This window comes from Aquila chrysaetos, chromosome 13 (genome assembly GCF_900496995.4).
Source record: "Aquila chrysaetos chrysaetos chromosome 13, bAquChr1.4, whole genome shotgun sequence".
Lineage (NCBI taxonomy): Eukaryota > Metazoa > Chordata > Aves > Accipitriformes > Accipitridae > Aquila > Aquila chrysaetos.
This window is the reverse complement of record NC_044016.1, coordinates 262,292-283,231: the sequence shown is the minus strand read 5'-3', so window position 1 is coordinate 283,231 and position 20,940 is coordinate 262,292. Positions and strand designations below refer to the sequence as shown.

Here is a 20,940-nt window from a genome sequence, read left to right as displayed (position 1 = left end):
GCCTCATTCTTCTCTCTGGCTTGTCTAGGGACTAGGGACACTCAAAGTTAGCACTGGTTAGTGATGGTGTTAGCTAAGCTTAGCCTCTTTGCAAGCTTTTCCTTAGTACATCTGGTGTAGTTGCTGTACCCCATCTTTCTGGCTAGCACTCAGTCCTGGCCTCCCTGCCCTAGAGGTGGCCTCTTTGTCTTTGGCCACATTCCCCACAGCTCACTCCCAACCTTGCCTAAGTATTTCTGGGGAGCAAGAAGCCTGCCCTAGATGATAAGATTTCTCCCTTCCTACAAGCAGGGGCTCAGAGGGAAAGGGTGGACAGAGATGGGATCACTGCTTGCAGTGCTGGGGTGCACAGGGTACGAGGGCTTAGGGGGCTGCAGCCCTGGGCTTTGGCTGAAGGAATCCAGGCCATCTGGCAAAGAGGCGGATAGAGCTTGCCTGCACTCCCGGCTTCCTGACTTCTGGTCTCCACCATGCCCTGCTATCCAAACACAAAGGACAGAGCAGCAGGGTTGCAGTCATAGTCCAGCAAACCTTGTGCACAAGCTAAAATAATTTTAGCAGGGAGGGCAGGGGCATGGTAGGAGGTGCGTGCTTGCTAAGCTCTAAACCTGTCCTGCAATATGGCTGTCTGTCTTTCCAGTATCATTCCACCTCTGGGCTGTTCTACACTGTTGCTGTACGTTAGCATAGCAAGAGCAGGGTTTTTTCCCTTCAAAAAAAAAAAAAAAAAAAAAAAAAAAGCAAGGAGGAATAGATTTGGCCCTCAGAGCACAGTGTGTCAGACAGAAAGGTATTTGGTAGTAGCCCATCTGTTATTCAGGAAGGGTGGCCTAAATCTCAGTTATAGCACACTGGTATCCACAAAAGTCCTGCGTACCACTGGCTGCAGCAATGCAGACATTGAGCGTGGAGCACAGAGGCTAGCTTGCAAAACATGAGAGTGCCAGTGTTGCTTGTAAAAACGTGTCTGGCCTGGGCTCCCTGACACATAGTTCCTTGCAAGTAGTCTCCATGGGAGTCCTGCTGCAGGCTTCTAGGCAGGAGGTCGGGGTGGCTGGCTGTCTCACAGGCACTGACTAATGCTTCTAGCAGCAAAAGTAGCTCTTCTCGCTCAGCCTCAGGCTCCTTCATGGGTTTTTCCTGGAAGTGCCACTTACCATACTGAGTCCCCAGGATTTGAGGTTGTCAGGGTGGCTCTGCTCTATGAGGCTTCCTGCGGGGCTGCTGCCTCCCAGCTTCCCAAGTCAGCTCTGTGTGGTACTGTGCAAAAGAAGAGCTGAGTTGTGATGTCTGCATGGGAACATTTGCCTTAACTAAGTCCAGGATAAGAGTGGATTTAAGTGCTTTGGTTTATAAATAAACAGCACTGTGGCCAAGGTAGATTTAAGCAGAGCTGGCAACAGCTCTACTTGGGAAGGGATCTCTTTACCACATGGCTTGCTGTTGGACTTCCTGTTGCATGCTAATCCCTTAAGCCTGCTTTAGCTCTGTTAATTTTCCTTCTTTCCTTTTTTCCCCAATGGGCTGTCTCGGTGGCGCGTGAATGCCAGTGTTCCTCGGCCAAGCGTGTGCCTGCGGCTGGGCCAAGCATCCAGGCTGCCTTCCGAGCACCGGGTACCATGTGGCAGGGCCCCAGGGATGGTGGTGCCTGAATGTGTCCCATTCTCTCTGTCTTACAGGCTCTGCAGTCTGCGCCTGAAGAAACTCACGGTGCTGAAAGAGCTGGACAAAGAGCTGAGCTCTGTGCTTATCGCTGTGAAGATTCAGGTAGGCTTCTCTCCTTGCTGCTGCCTGATGGCAGCAAGCCCATCCTTGTGCCCTCTGTGAAGTGCTGGTCTGCATGTCCCTTGCCTTGTGCCAACCTCTTGCTTCTGTCTTCGTTAGCCCCTAGGGAGATTTTGGCTCTCAGGCAGGTGGGAATGATGCCCCAGGGACAGCAGCAAGCTGCCTGGTGCTGGTTTGTATCAGGGATGAATTTGATTAGGCCTCTGTACTGGGACAGAGTGCGTCTTGCTTCCCTGCCTGCCTCAGCCAAGGCCCTCCTCTTGAGCTGCTGTTCGGAGTTTGGCATCCCCTACCCCGCCGTTCCTGACCCCTTAGACAGGCTCAGTGCTGGGTGGTTTCTGGCAGTGCCCTCCATCCAGATCCCCGCCCTGGGGAGTGAAGGGTGGGAAGGGAAGCGTGCAAGGGATCAGTGGCTCTGTGCATGACTTCTGCTGACATTTGCACCCTGTGTGATCTCACTGCTGCCTCTGCTGTCCCATCCCTTTCTCTGTGCATCCCTGCTAGACCTGGTGCCTCTACTCTGAACCAGGCAGAGGGGAGGGGAGAGGATCTTTGTCACCAAGGGGAGAGGGAATTTGCCGCCATCCTGGTATGTGCGATCCTCCCCCCCACCTCTCTGCAGCTGGTGGTGAAGAGATGGGTCCCTGTGGGTGCAGGCACATCCTTTCCACTTGCCAAAGGACACCACGGAAGCAAGATGCCTCTTGAGTATACTGTCCTCACCACAGCTCCCCCAAACCAGCTAGGATGCTGGTGTCCTTCTTTCGTTCTTGTCAGCTAGCAGAAAAGCTGCTGATCCCATTGAAAGCACCGTGGGGCGGGAGCTCAGCAGCTTTGCACTCCCACAGAGCTCTTTGTGCCGCACACATTAGGATCTAAATCCTGGATTAGTGCTGGAAGCTGCAGTATTAGTGGAGCTCTGGGAGCTGGGCTTTGCCTTCATGGCAGACCTGATTCACTTGCACAGAAGGAACTGAAAGCGAAATGTGTGAAACCCAGGGACATAAGTGAGGACAGCAGGAGGATGCTGTCCTCCACACACTATTAGTCAGTGTCCTACTTTGCTGGCCTGTGTGTATGGTGCCATTCAGGAGAGCTGAAAGCACTGGACTTTCAGCCCCGAAACCCCCGAGACCTGTGCTCCTTTGGTGGAGGCCTTAGCAAGGGAACAACCTGGGCAGGAGACAGCTGCCTGGCCTCTCAAATTGCGGCAGCAATCAAGGCTGGGCCACAGGTGCCAATAGCACAGGACTGGAGGGCTGGGAGCAAGCTGGGGGCTGTGGTTCCCACATGGTGGGGAGGGCTAGGCTGGTCCCTCATTCCTTTTATCTCCTGCACTCTCGGCCCAAGATGCCTGTGCTTCTCTGGACCGGGGAACCTTGGGCTCCTGTGCAGCCCCCCTTATGCTGGGACTGCCATGTGCTGAGCATGTATGTCCTCAGCTGCCCCTTCTCTCATGCACTGCAAATGTGAGACTGGAAGACGCTGCACAGTGGGACTCCAGCTCTTTAAGACAGATCACCTCCATCCCTGCCACACACCAGCCTTGCACCCTGTTGGCAAAAGAAATTAACAGGCCTCAGCAGTGACTGTTTGAGGCCACAGGGGCTCTTCACTGCAGTGCTCCCTCCTTTCCCTGCCAGGGAATGGAGGCTGCATTCAGGGTCTTAATTTAAACATGGTCACCTCCTCTCTGAGCGGCCACATACCCGTGGCTGCATGCTGGTGTAGGCTACCTGTGAAGCTGAAGGAAACTGGAGGAGAATGCTTCTGCCCACATTACCCTGTGGCTTGACACTCACTGTGGGAGTGGGGTGGATTTGTGTGTGTCCCCAGGCTGCTTTCACCTGCCTGGTGAAAGGCAGGGTCAGGGACTGCTGAGCCTTCCTGGAAGGCAGATGGAAGCTGTAGGCAGCTTCAGCACAGCCTGCCTACAGAATGGCCTCAGATGGATCCATCCCTCCTGCTCCTCTCCTAGGTAACAGATGAGTCACGCTAGCAAGAAGCTGTTTGAAGGCTGCTCAGTGAGTGTTGCCATCTCCATCTTTTGGATGGAAACAGCTGATGCATGTAATTTGTGGAGGACCTGCAAGTTCCCAAGGGGGCAGCTGGGGACTAGTGGAAAGGGGAGCTATATTTTCATTTCAGTAGTAGCTCTGTTGGGTTAAGGAAGTTGCCTGTCAGGAAGTTGCTGCTCTGAAAGGCAGGTTGCATGGAAACAGAGCTCTGATCCTGCCTGAGTGGGGCTGGCACTAAGACAACAGCCCCAGTGCTGGAGACAGTCTGCTCAATGAATGTACGTGACCCAAAGGATAGTGTAAGCCTGTCTAGAATATCTGATCTCCTCCTCACAGTGATCGTGCCCTTCTGGTCTTAAAAGGCAGCTTCCGAGTGTGGCATGAGCTGTTACGTGCTCCTTCATCTGAAACTTTGACTGCTGTCAAAGGACTAAGGGAGCTTTCTCTGTCTACACAACATACCCATTTCCCAGAGGTGATTTGAATATTTAACGTTCAGTGGCTTCCAGTGAGATAAAGTCTGAACTACTGTGAAAAAGGGAACTTGTATCACTTGAATGGTTTTTAAACCCTTATCCCTCATTATTTGCTTTAACAGACTGGAAATGTCATAGAGCATTTCCTTCTGTATATTGTTCAGCATGGTATTAAGAGATTCAGATGTGCCTGGCTCAGCTCCGTAAAGGTGCAGCTCTCTGTCTTGGCATTGTAACTGATTATGGTGTGAAGGGAAGCATGGTGCTCCCTCTCAGCAGAGAGACTTACTATAATTCAGAAACACCCACTCTTGAGCTGTGAATAGAGGAAACAATCAAAGAAAGAAGAAAACAAGCCCCAGCTCTCCCAGAACTTTCAGCTTGTGTGACAGGTGCTGTAGGAGGGGTGCAGATCCTCCTGCAGCTGCTTGCAGGATGTGGCTGGTGACTCAGGTTCGGCCCTTGGTGCTGCTGTAGAGGGATGATGCTGGCAGCCCCTACGTAGCAAACCAGAATGTGTGCTACAGAATAGGCCAGGCTGAGAAGCTCGTTTGCCTCTGCCAGGCCTGCCTGCTGCCCTGGCCCTGCTCCCTGCAGGAACTTGGATTTTTTTGGTCCTTCTTGCTATGCATGGAAGGTACATGCAGAGTTTTCTGTCTACACCTCACTCATGCTTTGTTTCTAATTTTTTTGCAACCACTTGTAGGATTTTCCACTCCTGCCTGAGTAATCCCAGCTACCCCCTAAATAACTAAATTTGCTGATGATACTTAATGGGCTATTCTCTCCCAAATGCACCTTTAGCTTGAATTCTGGGTAGTGCTTTGCTGTCTGCCTTGGTCTGGTCTCCCATACTATGTTAGTTCTCTCTCCTTTTCCAGGTTTAGTATGCTCTTCTAGCCTCAACCCTGTGTTTTAAACAAGACCCATCAGGACAGATTTATACCTGAAATTGGGGATTGTACCTTGCAAACCAGACCTGGGCATCATGCGCCTGTGTATAGTAGTGAAAGCTCTGTATATTTTCAGTCTGTTAGCTAGTGAAGATCTGTGACCACAAGCTCTCCCTATTGCTTTTCACTTCCTTGACAGTCTTTGTCATGATCTTTGCTGTAACAGTCTGATGTTAAGTTTTCCTGTAGTACTGATGGTGATACTCAACTGTTCCGCTGAGAAATTGGTCTTGCCTGATATTACTTGAATTGCAGAATAGCTGAGCTGCACCAAGTGCTCAAGGCCATGTCCAGCTGAGGTTTGAATTTCTCAAGGGATGGAGAATTGTTGGTCTTTCTGTGTCCTGTCCCAAGGTTTGACTGTACTCATAGAGGAAAAAAAAGAATACCCCAACATCTAATGGTAATTTCCCATGTTCCAGCTCATCCCCCTTGCCTCTCACTCTGTTCCTGTGCACCTCTGAGAGGAGTTCACTTCTGTCTTTTCTGCACCCTCCTGCTAAGTGTCTGTAGGCAGCAGTTAAGTACCCCTTCACCCTCTCTTTTACCAGCTGAACAAACCCAGCTTACTTGGCCTCTCCTCGTATGTCCTGTGCTCCAGCCTCTGACCATCCTGATGTCTTCTGCTGGACTTGCTGCACTTTGTCAATGTCTGTCTTGTACTGGGGAGCCCAGACTGGCTCTGGAATCCAGTTGTGGTGTCACCAGTGCTGAACAGAGGGGAGGAATCCCTTTTCTCTACCTGCACATTTGCTGAGGCCAAGATTGGTGTCATTGCTGCAACAGGGCATGCTGCCGATGTAGGATTACCTTGATGTCCCCCAGAATCCCCCCTGGCCCTTTCTGCAGAGCCTGTCCTGCTGCCTGGGGTTCTTCCCAGGCAGCAAAGTTGTGGGACGTCCTAGGGATGGACTTTGCTTTTGCCTTTATTGAACTTCATGAGGTTTGTGTCAACCTTACTGGAAATCCCAAATTGTTCTTAACTCCCTGTTGCTGATAGGCAGGTAGTAGCCCCCAGGTGCTAGTTTCTAATCTGTTTCATTGGAGCAATGCTAGTTTCTGCTGGGTTGTGGTTTGCTCCTGAAGGTGATCTAGAGTTTCCTACTGGATATGTGAGTGCCATCCGTTTCATGAAACCTAGCATACCTTGCAGGCTGAACTTGAGCTTTAGGTAGTGGCTTTACCTTGCTGAGAGGCCTGTACCTCACGCGTTTGTCTAGCCCTTTTTCCACCCCATGTCCGAAGTGCTATGCTCCATGATACCCTGGGAGCTGGTCCTCTGAGCTTAGACATTATGATCTTTCTCCCTTCATGTGACCCCACAAGCCAGGTATCTCCTAGGGCTTGAGATCAGCCAGGTCATTGCACCCATAAAGAACTGGCCCGGACGTAAAAAGTGCTGCTGTTTAGGGGTCTCTGAGCACCACTGCTGCTCGCTTCTGCTTGCATTGTGATAACGAGCCAGCCTTTGTCACAGTCCTTGCAATGCCACGTGGATGTGCACCGGCATTTCACTGAGGGTCAACGCCTAGCGTTGGAGCTGGGTGTGTAACTTCCATAGTGGTAAATGACAGTAACACACAGGACAGCAATGTTTATGAAACCTTCACTCGCCGGATGCACCACCCAGGCTGTCCTCACCTTTCCTTTGCTGTAACTCTGTCCCCAGAAATAGCATCTTCAGGAGGAATAATTGCACCAGTATGTGTATTTTGATGAAAGAACGAATCTTTGGTGGATAATCTCTCTGCAACAAACAGCAAATGGTAAATGTGCTAAAGTAAATGGTCACTGTCGTAGTGACCACCTATCATCTCTTACTAAAGAAGAGTTCAGGAGGAAAGAGTCAGTGCATTCTTGGCCAGGAAAGCTCACAGATGTTGAAGGGGATGAGCTCCACTGCCTCTTTTCAGTTTTAGGAAAAGGTTTCACAGGAAAGCCTCACTCCCAGCACAGTTGCTGGGATCAATGTTGCAGACAGCTCAGACTTGGCCTCTTGAAAACTGAAGACCGTTTCACTAGAGCTTGTCTTTGGTCAGTGTCAGTGAGAACTGTAATGCCTCATCATTGCAAAACATGGAGGCCTTTCTTGCCTCCTTTCTATAGGTTGTTTGTTTTTTTTCCTTGCTAGCAGGGGTAACATCAGCATGCAAGAGGTGCAAGAAAGGCCTTATATCAGCACCACGCAGGCTTCCTGGACCCTGCTGAAGTTCCCATCAGCAAGCTTCCTTGGTGCTCACTGGGTGCTGAAACATGCCTGTGCCCATTGTCATTGTCTTTGATTGCAGAGGGGATGTAGCTGTGGTCTCCTTTACGGTGCCACCTGCATGCTCCTGTCATGACTTCTGGGGCTGCTGTCCAAGTTGCAGTGGAGGTGAAGAGCTGGGGGCTCTAACCTCACCTAACATTAGCCAAATCTAGGATTTGCCTCAGTTGCTGGAGGGTCTCTGACCATGGCCAACTTAGGATCCTGCTGGCCAAGGCATCTGTCAGGATCAAGCTGGGAAGCATGTGGGGATGGAGTGAGGTCCTGGGAAGGAAGGGGCAACATACATGAGGTGGGACCTGGTTCCTTTTAACTGCTGTGCCTATTTGGTTAGTTTTGACCCATCTGCTTACTAGCCCACAGTTTAAATTAAGGAGGGCTCACAAAAGCAATGGTAACTGATTTGCAAGAACAGCTGTACTGGCCTATCCTGTTGCCTCCCTAAATCAATGTCTCGGCTTGCTGGCCCATTCACAGGGAGGCAGGAGAGAGTGAGGAACCACCATGGGCTATTTTATGCTTGGAGCTGGTCTCACAGCCCTGCAGGGACACAGCCAGAGGGCATGGGCCTTTTGAGAGGTCTGTGCATTGTGCCACCCTGCGACCAAGAGAGCCTGGTGCATGCAGACAGCTGTTTTCATCCCTGAAGTCATTCAGTGTCTCTGTCAGCAGCCAAGCCATAGAGATAGTAAAGATAGGACAGAAGTAAAGGAAAGAGTTGGAGTGGGCACATGGTTAGAGTGCCTCTCTTACTGCCCTCCTGGGACAAAAAAACATTTGTATACGTGGAGAGATAAGGACCGCTGCCCAAGGAAAAGACAAGGAGAAGTTTCTGAGACACAAGCTAGGCAAGTGGGGGGATCCCTGTTCCCCTGAGACATCCTGCCTTGGTCCCAGCAGAGCCATCTTACCAGCTGTGCCTGGCCAGGGGTCTGCACTGGGTCTGTCTGCTGGGGGGCAGAGATGTGCTCCAGGACCTGTCCCTTTCCTGGCTAGGCAGTGTGTCGGGACCCTTTCCTTCCCCTGCTGGTGCTGTATGCATGGCTCCCTCTGGCTCTAGCAGTGTCCCCCTCCACAGCATCTGGTGGGCTTTAGGTGCAAGGAGCCAGATTAAGCAGAGCAGGTTTGGGAGGACCAAGTGCTCCCTGGCAGGTGGGCAAGGAGAAGGGGCCTTTGGAAGCTCAGGAGAAACTGCAGGCTTTTGCGAAGCATTGAGTGGTGTGTAAGGTGGCTCTGTGAGGTGGAACAGAACAGTCAAGGCACTGGCTTTTTCCTTGTGGACTGTCAACACCGTTGGCTTGTGTGTGTGGTGCAAGTGGAGTCTGTGGCCAAGCTGCTCCAGCTTAGCTGTGTGCGTCTACCAATCTTCTTGTAGGGTTCAAAGCGAGTCCTGAGATCAAATGAATACGTCCTCCCGCCTGGTGGCCTGATGGAGACCGAGCTGGAGCTGACCTTCTCACTGCAGGTACCTTGTGTTGCCTGGTCCCCTGGGCTCCCTGGTGCTCCCCTCACCTGGCATTTCTCTGCAAGCATGGCTTTGGGGGCTCAGTGTGAACGGGGTAGCCTCTGAGGAGGGGCCTCTTGTGGTCGCCCATGCTCAGATCATAACAGCACAGATTCCTGCTGCTGGCCAGCTGCTCCATTGCTCCAGGGGTTGTTTTGCTGGGCATGGGGATTTGGAGGATGATGTGGTGTGCAGGTGGGCTTTGAGGGGCACCTCAAAGCTCAGCAGGTCAGGTCTTGCTGTACATCAGCACTGAGGAAGAGTTTTCTACCTGTGTGTCACGCTGAGCCCTGCCCTCATGCTGCTATCTTCCCTGTGCTTCCCTTCCCCAGTACCCACACTTCCTCAAGAGAGATGGCAACAAACTACAGATCATGCTGCAACGGAGGAAGAGATACAAGAACCGCACGATCCTGGGCTACAAGACCCTTGCAGTGGGCATCATTAACATGGCCGAGGTACAGGGTACTGGGAATAGAGGGGAGCTTTGCACGGCCTCCCTGTGCCAGTGCTGGGAAGGGAGCTGGGCTGGCTGGCAGGCGCTCGGTGCTGTGAGTGCTCTGGCTTGTTGGCTAGCTGTAAGACAGAGGGGGTGGGCTGCCAGCTGCCATTGTGTCACCCTGGCAGGGGACCTGTCTGTCTGTCTAGGTGATGCAGCACCCGACGGATGGCGGGCAGCTTCTGGGCCTCCACAGCAACATGAAGGATGTGAACATCCGAGTGGCTGAAATCAGCATCTACTCTTTGTCCAGTCAGCCCATTGACCATGAGGATGGGAGCGTCCCCTCAGGTCCTAAAATCAAAGCTTCAGGTGTGTTAGCGCTCATCACAGACTTGAAGGCAAGCGTTTGGGACAGGACATGGGTAACGGAGAGCGTCCCCAAGTGCCTGCCAACAATACCAATCATTTCATTGGGGCCATGACAGGTGTCATGCTTAGCTGTGGCATCTGCACTGTCTGCTTTCAGATCGCTCCCCAGACATTGATAACTACTCTGAAGAAGAGGATGACAGCTTCTCCTCAGAGCAGGAAGCCAGTGATGATGCTGTGCAGGGTCAGGTAAGGGAGGCCTGGCAAAGTGGCTTATGTCCTGGTCCCATTTCTGGGGCATGAGTCAGGGGTTGAGGGTCTTGATCACCCTGAGCCCTCTCATCTCCCTTGTAAACATTTGTCATGGTTTTGGAGGGCAGAGAGCCACAATACCTGACAGCAGGAAGAACTGTGGACTGCTATCAAGTCCATGGTGGAGCAAGGGACTTTGGAGAGCCATAGGTCTCACCCATCTGTTCTTGGGGCTGTCTGGTCTGCAGCATAAAACCCCTGCTGACCCCCCTCCATCTTGCGCCACGATTCTCTCCCATCTCCCTGTGATAACAGGCCAGAGGTTGCCCTCTCTCAGAGAGAGAACAGAGATTTTAGGAAGAAGTACAGTCTGGGTCTGAAAATAGTTAGAGGTGGCAGACCCATCCCAGCCCTGTGATGAGCTGTGCCACTGCTGTTTGCTGTCCTCTTGTTGTGGTGCTTACACTCAAGGCCAAAAAAGACTTGTGGTAGCGTGCTGATCAAGCACAGGGACAAACCCCTGTTCAGGGTCCTCCACATTACCTGTCCCATCATGCGGGGTTAACGCATCAGGGCCCCATGTCCCTGGGAGCTGTGTGTATTGTTGAGGCTGATCCCTGGAAGAACACTTTTTGTGAGCATGAGTGCTGTGCCCTCTGAGCTAACCCTGGAGAGGGGAGAGCAGGAGAACAACACATGGGTCACGGGGAGGCTGGCGAGTGCAGAGAGAAGAGTTTTAGGTTGTAACAAGGACTGTTGTAGAAAGCTACTGTCTCCCCTCTGAATCTTGCTGGTACATGTCCCTCTGGAGGGGCCTGAGGGCAAAGGCGCTGGGGAAGAAGGTCTATTGGGGGACAGTGCTAAGGAGGGAGAAGGAGATGCATAGAGAGGTGGGAGAAGTGAGAAGTAAAACTCTGGGAGCAGAGTGGACCAAAGCTTTTCAAAATGGGGGGCAAGTGTGGGACAGGGGAACTTCTAGGAGATGCTGCTCCCTGCACTCTGAGTTGCTCTGATGTGATGTGACCTTTTGCCTGCAGGATCTGTTTGATGAAGAGGATGACTTGAGGAAAACCAAGAAGGCTAGGAGGAAAATGATCCGAACCACATCAATGACCAGAGTAACATCAGCATTTACAATGTGATCAAAGGGGTGGAAGGGATTCACTCCCTCCCCTCCCTGCTGGGAGTGAGGAGGATCTGGGGGGGATGCTGGCACTGGTGCAGAGCAGGGGAGAGAGCCCTTGGCTCTGAGAAGAAGGGGCAAACCTCTCGCCATTAATGAGTTAGCTTGCTGCTCAGAGCTGTACCCCAGCTCACAGTCTGTACTGTGTTTAGCCTGGATTCCTATCAGTGATGATCTATGTACAACACAGTTTTGACTTGCTGCTGTGACATGGTCTCTTCTCTTTCCCTCTCCAAGGAAGGGGAAGGTTGGCGCAAGGAAGGGTGAACCATTAGCAGCTCCTCTGCCTGTCAGCAGAAGTGGGGAGCTACCCTGCCAGCCCCCTGCTCTCTAAGCATCTCCTTGTCCCCATCTGCTTCAGCCCTGCAGGTCCCTGGGCACCTTCTTCCCGAGTTTGTTCCCTATCTTTTCTTGCTTGAAGGCAGCATTCCTCAACCAGGTGGTCTGGGGAGAAAGGGGATATAAATGGAGAGAAAGTGCTATTCCAGCCCATAGCAGAGAGTCTGAGTCCTTGCACCCTCCCTCATGCCCAGATACAGTGGTTTCTTGCGGAGTGCAGATTTAGTCCAAATCCTACAGCAAATTTAAAGAGCAAGGGAGGTAACAGCTGACCTTGGGTCTGTGGACCCAGAATGGAGCTGATGGCATGTTAAAGAGAGCAACCGTGGCCTGTATGTTAGTCGTCTTGGAACATGGTTTGATAGATTTCCTGATCTTTTTTCTTTCTTTGTTTTGTTTTAGCAACCAAACTTCAAGCAGAAATTTGTGGCTTTGCTGAAGAGGTTTAAAGTGACAGAGGAGGTAAGAAGTGGGAAGGCTGTCCCACCTGGTGGTGTCTCCTGCAGATGTGTAGGTGTCAGAGTGCTGGTTCTCACTGGGAGCACAAGGCATGAGCTGCAGGTGCTCAGGGGTGTTAACAAAGGTGGTGTGAGACCACTGTGTGGCACAGACTGGGCCTTGGCTTTTCCAAAGCCTTCTACCCCAAGAAGGCAACTCTGACCCTCATGCTCAAATAAAAAACACCTTCCTGCTGGGGAGAGGGGCCAGGGGAAGAAGGGTGCTGTTGTAGACTGGCTCTGCCCCAGGAGCTGGCATTGCAGGGGCAATCCTGTTCACAAATGAGAGCAGGCTAACATCAGCCTGCGGGTAGCTGGCCTTGGCTGGGAGCCTGGACTGAGTGTGCAGCACAGCCCGTGAAGGTCCTCCCAGGTGTCTTAACTCCTAGTAAGTATGAAGGGTGTCTGAGACTGCTTTGGATGTCGTGCTCATGGCACCCTCCTTTGGCCCAATGACAGTGTCACTTGCTTCTTCCACAGCCTGGATTTGGCTCCTTGAGGTGGGAACAGTGCTGTGGTGTGCCTCGTGGCTGGAGAGGAGATTTTATGTGCCTGGCCTGGGATGCAGGTGACTCCATATTTCTTCATTGCCCTCTGGGCTTGGTCCCACAGGTCCTGGACTCTGACCCTGTAGACCAGACCCAGGAGGTGGAGGAAGACCTGGGCTTGCTCTATGACAGCCTGGAAGAGTGCAACAACAGTGACAGCGGCCCCGAGATTGAGGACAATGAAAGTGTGCACAGCACACCCAAGCCCACGCTGAGGTAAGGGTTGCAGGGAGTCACAGGCCAACAGTGCAGGCTATGGGACCTAGAGAAATGCTCTCTGACACTTTCTGTTGCTTGGGCTAATGCAGGCGTTGTCTTGTCTCCACTCCCATTGCCATCTTCTATTGGCACCACTGAGCTCCTCAGTTGCATATCCTGTTTAGTAAACTCAAAACTGCCCATTAAAACTGGCTTCCTTCACATTCAGTCTCATTTAATTTCCTGCCAGCCGAGCATCTGACGCTTACTGATCTGCTGGAAAAGTACCTACTTGATCTAAGCCCTGGCTGTTCCCAGCTCTCATATCTTTCTGCTGGCAGTCCTGGCCTTCACAGGGCTCTCCACACTGAAGCATGCCTTTTGAGCACTTTGTGACTGCATAGGCCAGTCCTTGTGTCCCTGTGAGATCTGCATGCTGCGTTCCGACCCTTTGTGGAGACATGTGACTAGCAACCATCAGTGATATTCCTCGCTCCATTCCCCAGGCACCCAGTGGCTTGACTTGCTCTGCCAAGCACTGCTGACTTGGCACAGAGGTCTCCAGCGGACCATGCAGTGAAACCAGGCTTTTCTCCCATGTGATCTGCATTCACCTGGCCTCTCTGCTCATGGCTGTTCTGTTTCCGTGCTGTCCTTTTGTGAGAAAGTTGCCTTTTATTGTCTTTCTACTTGGCTGCCTCACAGTGTGCTGGGTCTCTTCTAGCCAAGCCAAGCTTACTTGTCATTATTATTTCTATAGTTCGGTATTTAAATATAATTTGGATTAGTTGGAATCCCTGCTGAAGGTACTTAGCAGGGGTAGCAGACTTGGTCTGCCGCAGGCAAACTGTTTGAAATTAAATCTGGATTCAGGAACCCATGGGGCACTGGGGAAGAAACAGGAACATGACAGCAGTCATGTTTTCCACAAATCCACAAGTCGTTGTGAAGGAGACAGCAGGCGTGCGAGCAAGGGGGAGCTGCTTAGGTGGTCTGCTTGGACTCCAAAAGGAGTTTCACGTGGTCTGTCTGATATCAAAAGAGACAAAGGCACTGTGGGAGAAAAAGGAAGGTCTTTTTGTGGTCAGTTAGTGGTTTATGTATGCAAACTATGTAAAACTATGTAAACTGTAAAAGTCTATTGAGAGTATTTAAATATAAGACCCTGCCCTGGTTCTGCAAGTGCCTACTTGCAAATATCTGGTCATTGGGAGAGCATCCTAGAGGAACTGCTGGTTTGTGCTTGCACCTGCCATTACAGTCTTCCTTGGGTGTTTGCTGCTGTCTCTGGTAGGACAGTCTACTGGGCCCTGGGCTGGTTTTCAGCCTGTTCACGAAGTGTCCCTAGCTTGGTTTGCTCTCCAGTGCCTCAGTTTCTGGCAGTGCTGAGTGTGTATCCCCTTGAAGTCACATTACTGGGTCTGTACTTTTTCTAAGGAGATGTGGGAGCTGACTGCCAAGGTCTTTAGTGTAGACTGCATGGTTCCAAGGCCCTGCATAGCCTTCTCAGCTGGTGATGACCTTCCAGCCCAGCCTGTAAATTCAAGATGTGGTCCTCATGTTGGGTTTATTTATTGTCATAGACAGCCTTGCTCGACACTGTGAAGGTCTGTGTGGAGCAAGGGCATTAAAGTAGCCCTTAAGGGTGAGCAGTGGCTGGTGCACTGGATTGAGCCAGTGGTGTTGGGAATAGATAGCCATTCTTTTGATCAGCCGTGGGGGCCATGCAGCTGTAGGCTGCTCCTGCACTGGGGTGAAACTGGAGCTAGAGCTGAGGCTGTTAGGTAAGACCTCAACAGTCAGAGCCTTTGATTGAAGATCAGAGGTGAAGGACCAAATGTCTCCATAGGTGACTGGGAAAATGGGTGGGGGAGAGGGGGCTAATTCAGTGAAAACAGAAGGAGGCTGTGCAGAAGGGCTGGGATTTACATAAATCTCAACCTGCTGAGACTCAGGCTCAATCATGTCTATAGGAGAGCCTTTAAACTGCGGAACAGGGAAAGCTGAGAGCTGCAGAAGAGTTCTGTGCTCAGTGTGATATATACTCTAGGGATGAAAGCTTCTGAAATGCAAGTGAGAGAGGACAAACAGACACAGCTTCCATGGGGAAGGGGGAGACAGCCCCATTTAAATGAGGTATTGAAAGCCAGACCAAGTGTATACAATCTAGACACATCCAATGTCTAAGAAAAAGGAGGGGATGAAGATACCTTTTTGAGGTGCCAATGGCACCAGGGGTATGTCATGTTCTGGTGGGATTACTGGGACAGTACAGAGGAGTGTGGGAGAGATGCTGATTGGGGAGTGAATTATTAGAAAACGTACATATTTTTCTGGTTTGACTCTTAAGTTATTAACATAGTCTGTATGGATTGATATTGCTGGCTGAGAAAAGGCAGGTGTAGAATAATGACTGTACAGGGTGGTGACAATGTCTGAGATCCTGTAGCAGAGATTGGAGGGGTGGAGAGAGCTGAAATATGTTAATAACAGGAGACATCATTTACCTCTGTATGACCTGGAGAAAATGTCCCACCAGGGCACAATGGCACAATTCCAACTCTAAACCTGGAGCTTTGGTAAATGAACATGTCGTGAAGCAGCTGGTCATGGAGCCAGTGAGAAGAAAATCAAGCCTTGACTTCCCCCAGCCAGTGTATAAACGCTGCTTCTGAATTGCTGCTCTGTGGTGGGGACCATCATTTGCTGAGATGAAATGTCCTTGTAGGAGCAGTAAAAGCAAAGAACCTGACAAACACTATTGTGCCTGGCAGCACATTGTGCTGTATACAAATGAGGAAACATGTTAAAAGGACAGTAAAAGGATCAGCCAGAATGTTCAGAGGTCTGTAGGTATCCTGCAGAAAGCTGCAGATACCTCCAGTTGAGGACAGTGGAAAACAATGGAAACTCTAGCAGAGTCCTAACAGAAGAACTGCTCTATATCCTTGTCGTGGTTTAACCCCAGCCAGCAGCTAAGCACCACGCAGCCGCTCACTCACTCCCCCCCCACCCAGTGGGATGGGGGAGAAAATCGGGAAAAAGAAGCAAAACCCACGGGTTGAGATAAGAACAGTTTAATAGAACAGAAAAGAAGAAACGAATAATGATAATGATGACAACAGCAATAATGAAAGGATTGGAATGTACAAATGATGCGCAGTGCAATTGCTCACCGCCTGCTGACCGGCACCCAGCTAGTCCCCGAGCCCCGATACCCCCGCCCCCACTTCCCAGTTCCTATACTAGATGGGACGTCCCATGGTATGGAATACCGGGTTGGCCAGTTTGAGTCAGCTGCCCTGGCTGTGTCCTGTGCCAACTTCTTGTGCCCCTCCAGCTTTCTCACTGGCTGGGCATGAGAAGCTGAAAAATCCTTGACATTAGTCTAAACACTACTAGCAGCAACTGAAAACATCGGTGTTATCAACATTCTTCTCATACTGAACTCAAAACATAGCACCGTACCAGCTACTAGGAAGACAGTTAACTCTATTCCAGCTGAAACTAGGACAATCCTAAGCCTCTGTGGCCGTCCCTGGAAACCTGCAATCTGGTATCCCCATCTGCACACCAGGCAAATCAGGAGAAACTTTTCCTGGGAGCTAGTGAGCAAATACATACATACAGGTTAGAGGGAAGCTAGCTCAGATCTCCTGCAGGAAAGTCACACATTGCAGATGGGCTGCAGTTGCTGCAAGGGTCCTGAGAAAGCTGACAGGTGAGATCCAGTGATAGAGCCTGCTTGTTTCCTAAAGACTGGTCTTTGAGCAGCCCACAGGATGTGGAGAGGGTCCTTGGCAAATAAATAATGGGTGGAAAAAGGGGAAACAAAGGTGGAAGCTCACACTGTGGTGGCAGAGCCAGTCCTGCTGCCCCAAGGGAGTTCCTGTGTTGACCGTTGTGACTTGGAAACGGGACCTTGGAGTTGCACGGTGCAGCTCTACCAAAACATCAGCTCAGAGACCTAAAAAAAGGCAAATTTAAGTGCTGGGGAACAAAAGAGGACATTGCTGTGCTGTTGTGCTACCTGAGGTGTGGTTCTGTGTGCAATACTGTGGTCTTCAGAGCCTCGGGAAAGGGGAAAGAAGAAAGGGAAGGTGGAAGCTGCTGCTGGAAGTGTGCAGCAGCAGCAGTCAGAGGCAAGGAGCTCTCCCTGGAAAAGGGGGAGCAGAAGGGAAGGCAGCAGAAATCTGTGGAAGCTGTGGTGGTGCAGAGGGGGCAGAGAGGTTCAGCAGCACATTGGGGTTGCGGTGTTGACAGAGACCATCTACCAGTGAGATGGGACAAGGTGGCAGTTCCTCATCCTGCACTGCAGTGGTGGGGGATCACCTGAGAGAAATCACTGCTGGCTAGGAGACAGGGACCCTGCCTCCAACTCACTGGGGTCACAGGTCTAGCCCTGTTGGTCTGGGGTGGCCCCATCCTGTCCCTGCACCCAGCATTGTTGCAGCAGACCATGGTGTGTGGGTCTGGCGGTCTGCTGGCAGGTCTGCATCTAGGCTGTGAGTTGCTCGGACACTTGGGTGTCTGGCCCTGTGTCCCACTGGGGACCTCTCCACAGTGCTTTGTGCTTGGGACAGGCCGGCGGGGGTGTGCTGGGATCATGGTGACTTCGTTCCTCTCTTATTCCTGCCTTTTTCTCTCCCGTCTGTCTGTCTGTCCGTCCGTCCGTTCGTCTGTCTGTTTCTCTGCAGGCGTTTCTTTGAGGGAGTCTCTCATTCTGGTTCCCAGACTGAGATCGGCAGTCTGCACAGCCAGAAAGGGCAGGATCAAGAGTCGGGCAGCCCTGTGAGTTATACCACCACCACCACCACCTCTTGCCCCCTTCCCTCCCCAGCCAGCCCAGCATCCCTGCAGTGCCTGCAGCTCCCTCTGAGACCACAGCTCCTGGCAGCACCTGCCTGGGGCTGCTCCTTCCCTTCTTTCCTCTTCTTTTTCCCAGCGCAGGCAGACAGGTAGTGATGGGGGGCATCCTCTGGGGCCGGTCCCAGGGGGACGTCGGGCTCCCCTGTGGGAGCGTGTGTTCTGTGAGGCCAGGCATGGGTCGCTGGCAGCTGCCCCGCTCGGGGTGCTCCATCCTGCTCTGACCCCGCTCCATGTCCCCCAGGGTGAGGCAGACAAGCGGAAGCCGGGAGCGCTGCGACCGCAGGAGGAGCCGGGGGTGGAGATCCCTGCAGTGGTGAGTCCAGGCTATGGGATGTGGAATAGGGCTGGAGCTCCCTCAGGTCCCAACCTTGCTTTTTGGGGTACCGGGGGTGCCCACCAGCCTGGGAGCAGGGCTGGGGGGGACAAGTAGATTGGGCTGGAGAGCAGGGTTAGGGTCTGCAGAAGATGCAGCCCAGCCCCCTCAAGGCCCTGCAGCCTTGGCTCTCCAGCAGGGCCACCAGCCTTATCCTGGATGGGGGCACCCATGGGTGCAGGGAGCAGGGCAGGGAGAGCGGCGTGTGCGACGTGATTGTGTGTGGCCCTCAGGAGCTGGCTGCAGAAGAGCCATGTTCACGGCTGGCCCCCGCAGAGGCTGCAACGAGGGAGGGCAGCGTGGACAGGCTGGCCCAGCTGGGTCCTGGAACCAAAGCCGAGCTCCCCAGTGCCGTGTCCCCCAGGTAAGGTGGGTCTGTGCCCCATGCCAGGGCTGAGAGGCCTCACGCTGGCTCCCTGGAATGAGCGGGGGTTGATGGAGATGGGATTTCCTCAACGGTGTTGCCTCTCCTGCTTCTTGCTCACAGTAAGGCAGAGAGCAAGCAGTTGTGGCGTCCCCGCAGCACCTCTGTGAAGGACCGGCAGAGCTCAAAGGGACAGGGTGGCCGCGCCAGCAGCTTGGACAGCGAGAGCTCTCCAGACTCATGGCACAGCACGCAGGTGAGGCCCTGGAAGCCACCTCACCCGGAGGCTTCTCACTCAAGAGCCCTTCAGCCATGGGCAGAGCAGCCAAGGCAGCTGGTTGGCATTAACCTTTGTGGTGATGCTGTCATAGGTGCCCCGAAAGTCTGTTTATGATCAGCTGAACCAGATCCTGGTCTCAGACGAGCAGCTCCCCGAGAGCATTGTGCTGGTGAATGTCGCCGAGTGGCAAGGGCAGGTGAGTAGGCATGACGGGAGCTGGGTGCACGAGGGGAGCTGTAAGCAGGATCCCAGGGGATTCTCCCAACCACGGCAGGGTGTCCTAAGGAAACTGGCACCAGCCGTGCCCTCCTCTCCCCCAGGGTGGCCCTTCCTCTGGGGAGACAGTGCATTTTGCACAGTGCTGAGCTACAGGCGCAAGACTCTGGCACGTCTTCTCTGTCACGTGCCACATGCCAGCATTGCTGGATCCTCAAAGCACGATGCCCTGAGCAGTCCCAGGAAGGCTGGTTAACGGGCTGTACCTTGTGCCCTCACTGCTTGGTCCTGGCTCCCAGTGACTACACTGGTCAGAGCTTTGTTGGATGCCCTGGCAGAGGTGCCAGACTCCCTCTGCTCTGCCACCAGGCCCTGGGAAGCAGCAGAGGTGCCGTTTCCCACTCAGAGATGGGAGAGCATAGCCCACCGCTCCCAGGGAGCATTAACTGCATTGTCAGAGCTGGGGTCTCTGGGCAGGGAGGCATGTGAGGCTTTCCTGCCTCATGCTGATCACCATCGCGTCCGTGTGAGGACGGACCTAGCCCCTGACGAGCACCTGCCTCTCCCATGCATGGACTTGACTGCTGAAGGTGAGCAGGGCCATGTATGTGTGTGCAAACATGCAAACGGCAGTTATATAAAGCACCGGCGAGACCCCTTTGGGATCCTGCAGCTACATCTGACATCTAGAAAGTGCTGGAAAATCAAGGCAGGCTTTGCGGCAGAAGAAAGGGCTTCTCAGTGAGAGGTGGTGGAGTCTTGACCCAAGCCGTGCAATCCTTGGCATGTTCCTTCTCTAGCTCTTGTCCTGATGGGGAAAAAAGGAGCAATGCCCATTTCCAGACACTGCTGTCATGGCATCTTCTAAGCCCCCTTGTCTAGCACGGCTGCCTGTTTTATCACTGTTCAGTTACACGCAGACACCTGCGGAGGCACAGAAGGATTTTGCAGTGCTACAGTGGGAGAGAGCAAGAGAAAGGAATGAGCAGAGGGGGACTGAGCCTGGAGCTGGGCCCTGCTGTGGGATGGCAGGATTTAAATCTGAGGGTCCCTGGACCAAACCCTTTCTCTCAAGGAGCACAGCCTGGTTCTTGGGACAGATTTGCTCTTGCCGTCGCAGGGTGGTGACTGCTGCGCTCAAAGGAGAGAGCAGGGGGCTATGGCAGCCAGCCCCCCGGAGCAGAGCTGGGAGGAGCAGGGATGCTCAGGCACGCAGCCAGGGATGACCTGATGGTTTCAGCCTCCCTGCACAGGCGTGGGTGGCGACAGGGGCCCCAGCTCTATTCCAGGAGGCACAGGGGCCAGGGCAGGCATGGGCTGGTGCTGGCCAGCACAGCCATGCCCCCCCACCCCAGGGTACCTTAACCCAAGCTCTCTGCATTGGCAGTACGTGAGTGAGCAGCTCCAGGCGCACAAGCAGTTGGTCGTATCCACCTGCTCCGTGGCGGACATCCAGGCAGCCTTCAACACCACTGTCTCCCGCATCCAGCGATAGTGAGTACGGCTTGGGCTCGGCCTGGCGGCTTCCTACGACTGCAGAGAAGGGCTGGGAAGGGCCCTGGCTCCCCCAGGGCTTTTTAGGACCCTTTGGGATTGTGGACACAACTATAGGAACAGGTATAGGCCCTGGGGAAAACGGGGGATCCCAGGGCTGGTTGCGCCCACGGCAGCGCTCAGCAAGCTGGAAATAGTCAGCAATGGGTTTCTGATGCTGGGTCGGCTGGCTCGGCAGGGCACGTCCCCTGCCCCCTGAGCCACTGCGTGTCCCTCACAGTCTCCTTTTCTCTCCCTTTGGCAGCTGTAACTGTAACTCCCACATGCCTCCCCCAGTAAAGGTGGTGGTGGCGGGCGACCAGAGCTACCTGAGCGTTGTCCTCCGTTTCTTTGTGGAGCAGCTGGCCAGCAAGACACCCGACTGGCTCAACTACCTTCGCTTCCTTCTTGTGCCACTGGGTGAGAGCCACCATGAGCCGAACCCCAGGGTTGTCCTCTCCCGCCACCCCGGGCT

At 52.9% G+C, this 20,940-nt stretch overlaps 1 protein-coding gene across 5 annotated transcripts in view; it reads left to right on the top strand.

Annotated features, from left to right (window-relative positions):
• Positions 1 to 20,940, top strand: part of LOC115350203 (phosphofurin acidic cluster sorting protein 1-like) — a 78,543-nt gene that overhangs the window by 54,382 nt on the left and 3,221 nt on the right. For all 5 annotated transcript variants that reach the window (XM_030035584.2, XM_030035583.2, XM_030035582.2 and 2 more), the window contains exons 2-16: positions 1,680 to 1,767; positions 8,874 to 8,963; positions 9,335 to 9,460; positions 9,651 to 9,813; positions 9,971 to 10,062; positions 11,103 to 11,183; positions 11,990 to 12,049; positions 12,697 to 12,848; positions 17,528 to 17,621; positions 17,941 to 18,012; positions 18,306 to 18,436; positions 18,560 to 18,692; positions 18,808 to 18,912; positions 20,320 to 20,426; positions 20,731 to 20,885. In XM_030035584.2, coding sequence (XP_029891444.1) covers positions 1,680 to 1,767; positions 8,874 to 8,963; positions 9,335 to 9,460; positions 9,651 to 9,813; positions 9,971 to 10,062; positions 11,103 to 11,183; positions 11,990 to 12,049; positions 12,697 to 12,848; positions 17,528 to 17,621; positions 17,941 to 18,012; positions 18,306 to 18,436; positions 18,560 to 18,692; positions 18,808 to 18,912; positions 20,320 to 20,426; positions 20,731 to 20,885 — 1,649 coding nt within the window. The remainder of the gene's footprint in view (positions 1 to 1,679; positions 1,768 to 8,873; positions 8,964 to 9,334; positions 9,461 to 9,650; positions 9,814 to 9,970; positions 10,063 to 11,102; positions 11,184 to 11,989; positions 12,050 to 12,696; positions 12,849 to 17,527; positions 17,622 to 17,940; positions 18,013 to 18,305; positions 18,437 to 18,559; positions 18,693 to 18,807; positions 18,913 to 20,319; positions 20,427 to 20,730; positions 20,886 to 20,940) is intronic.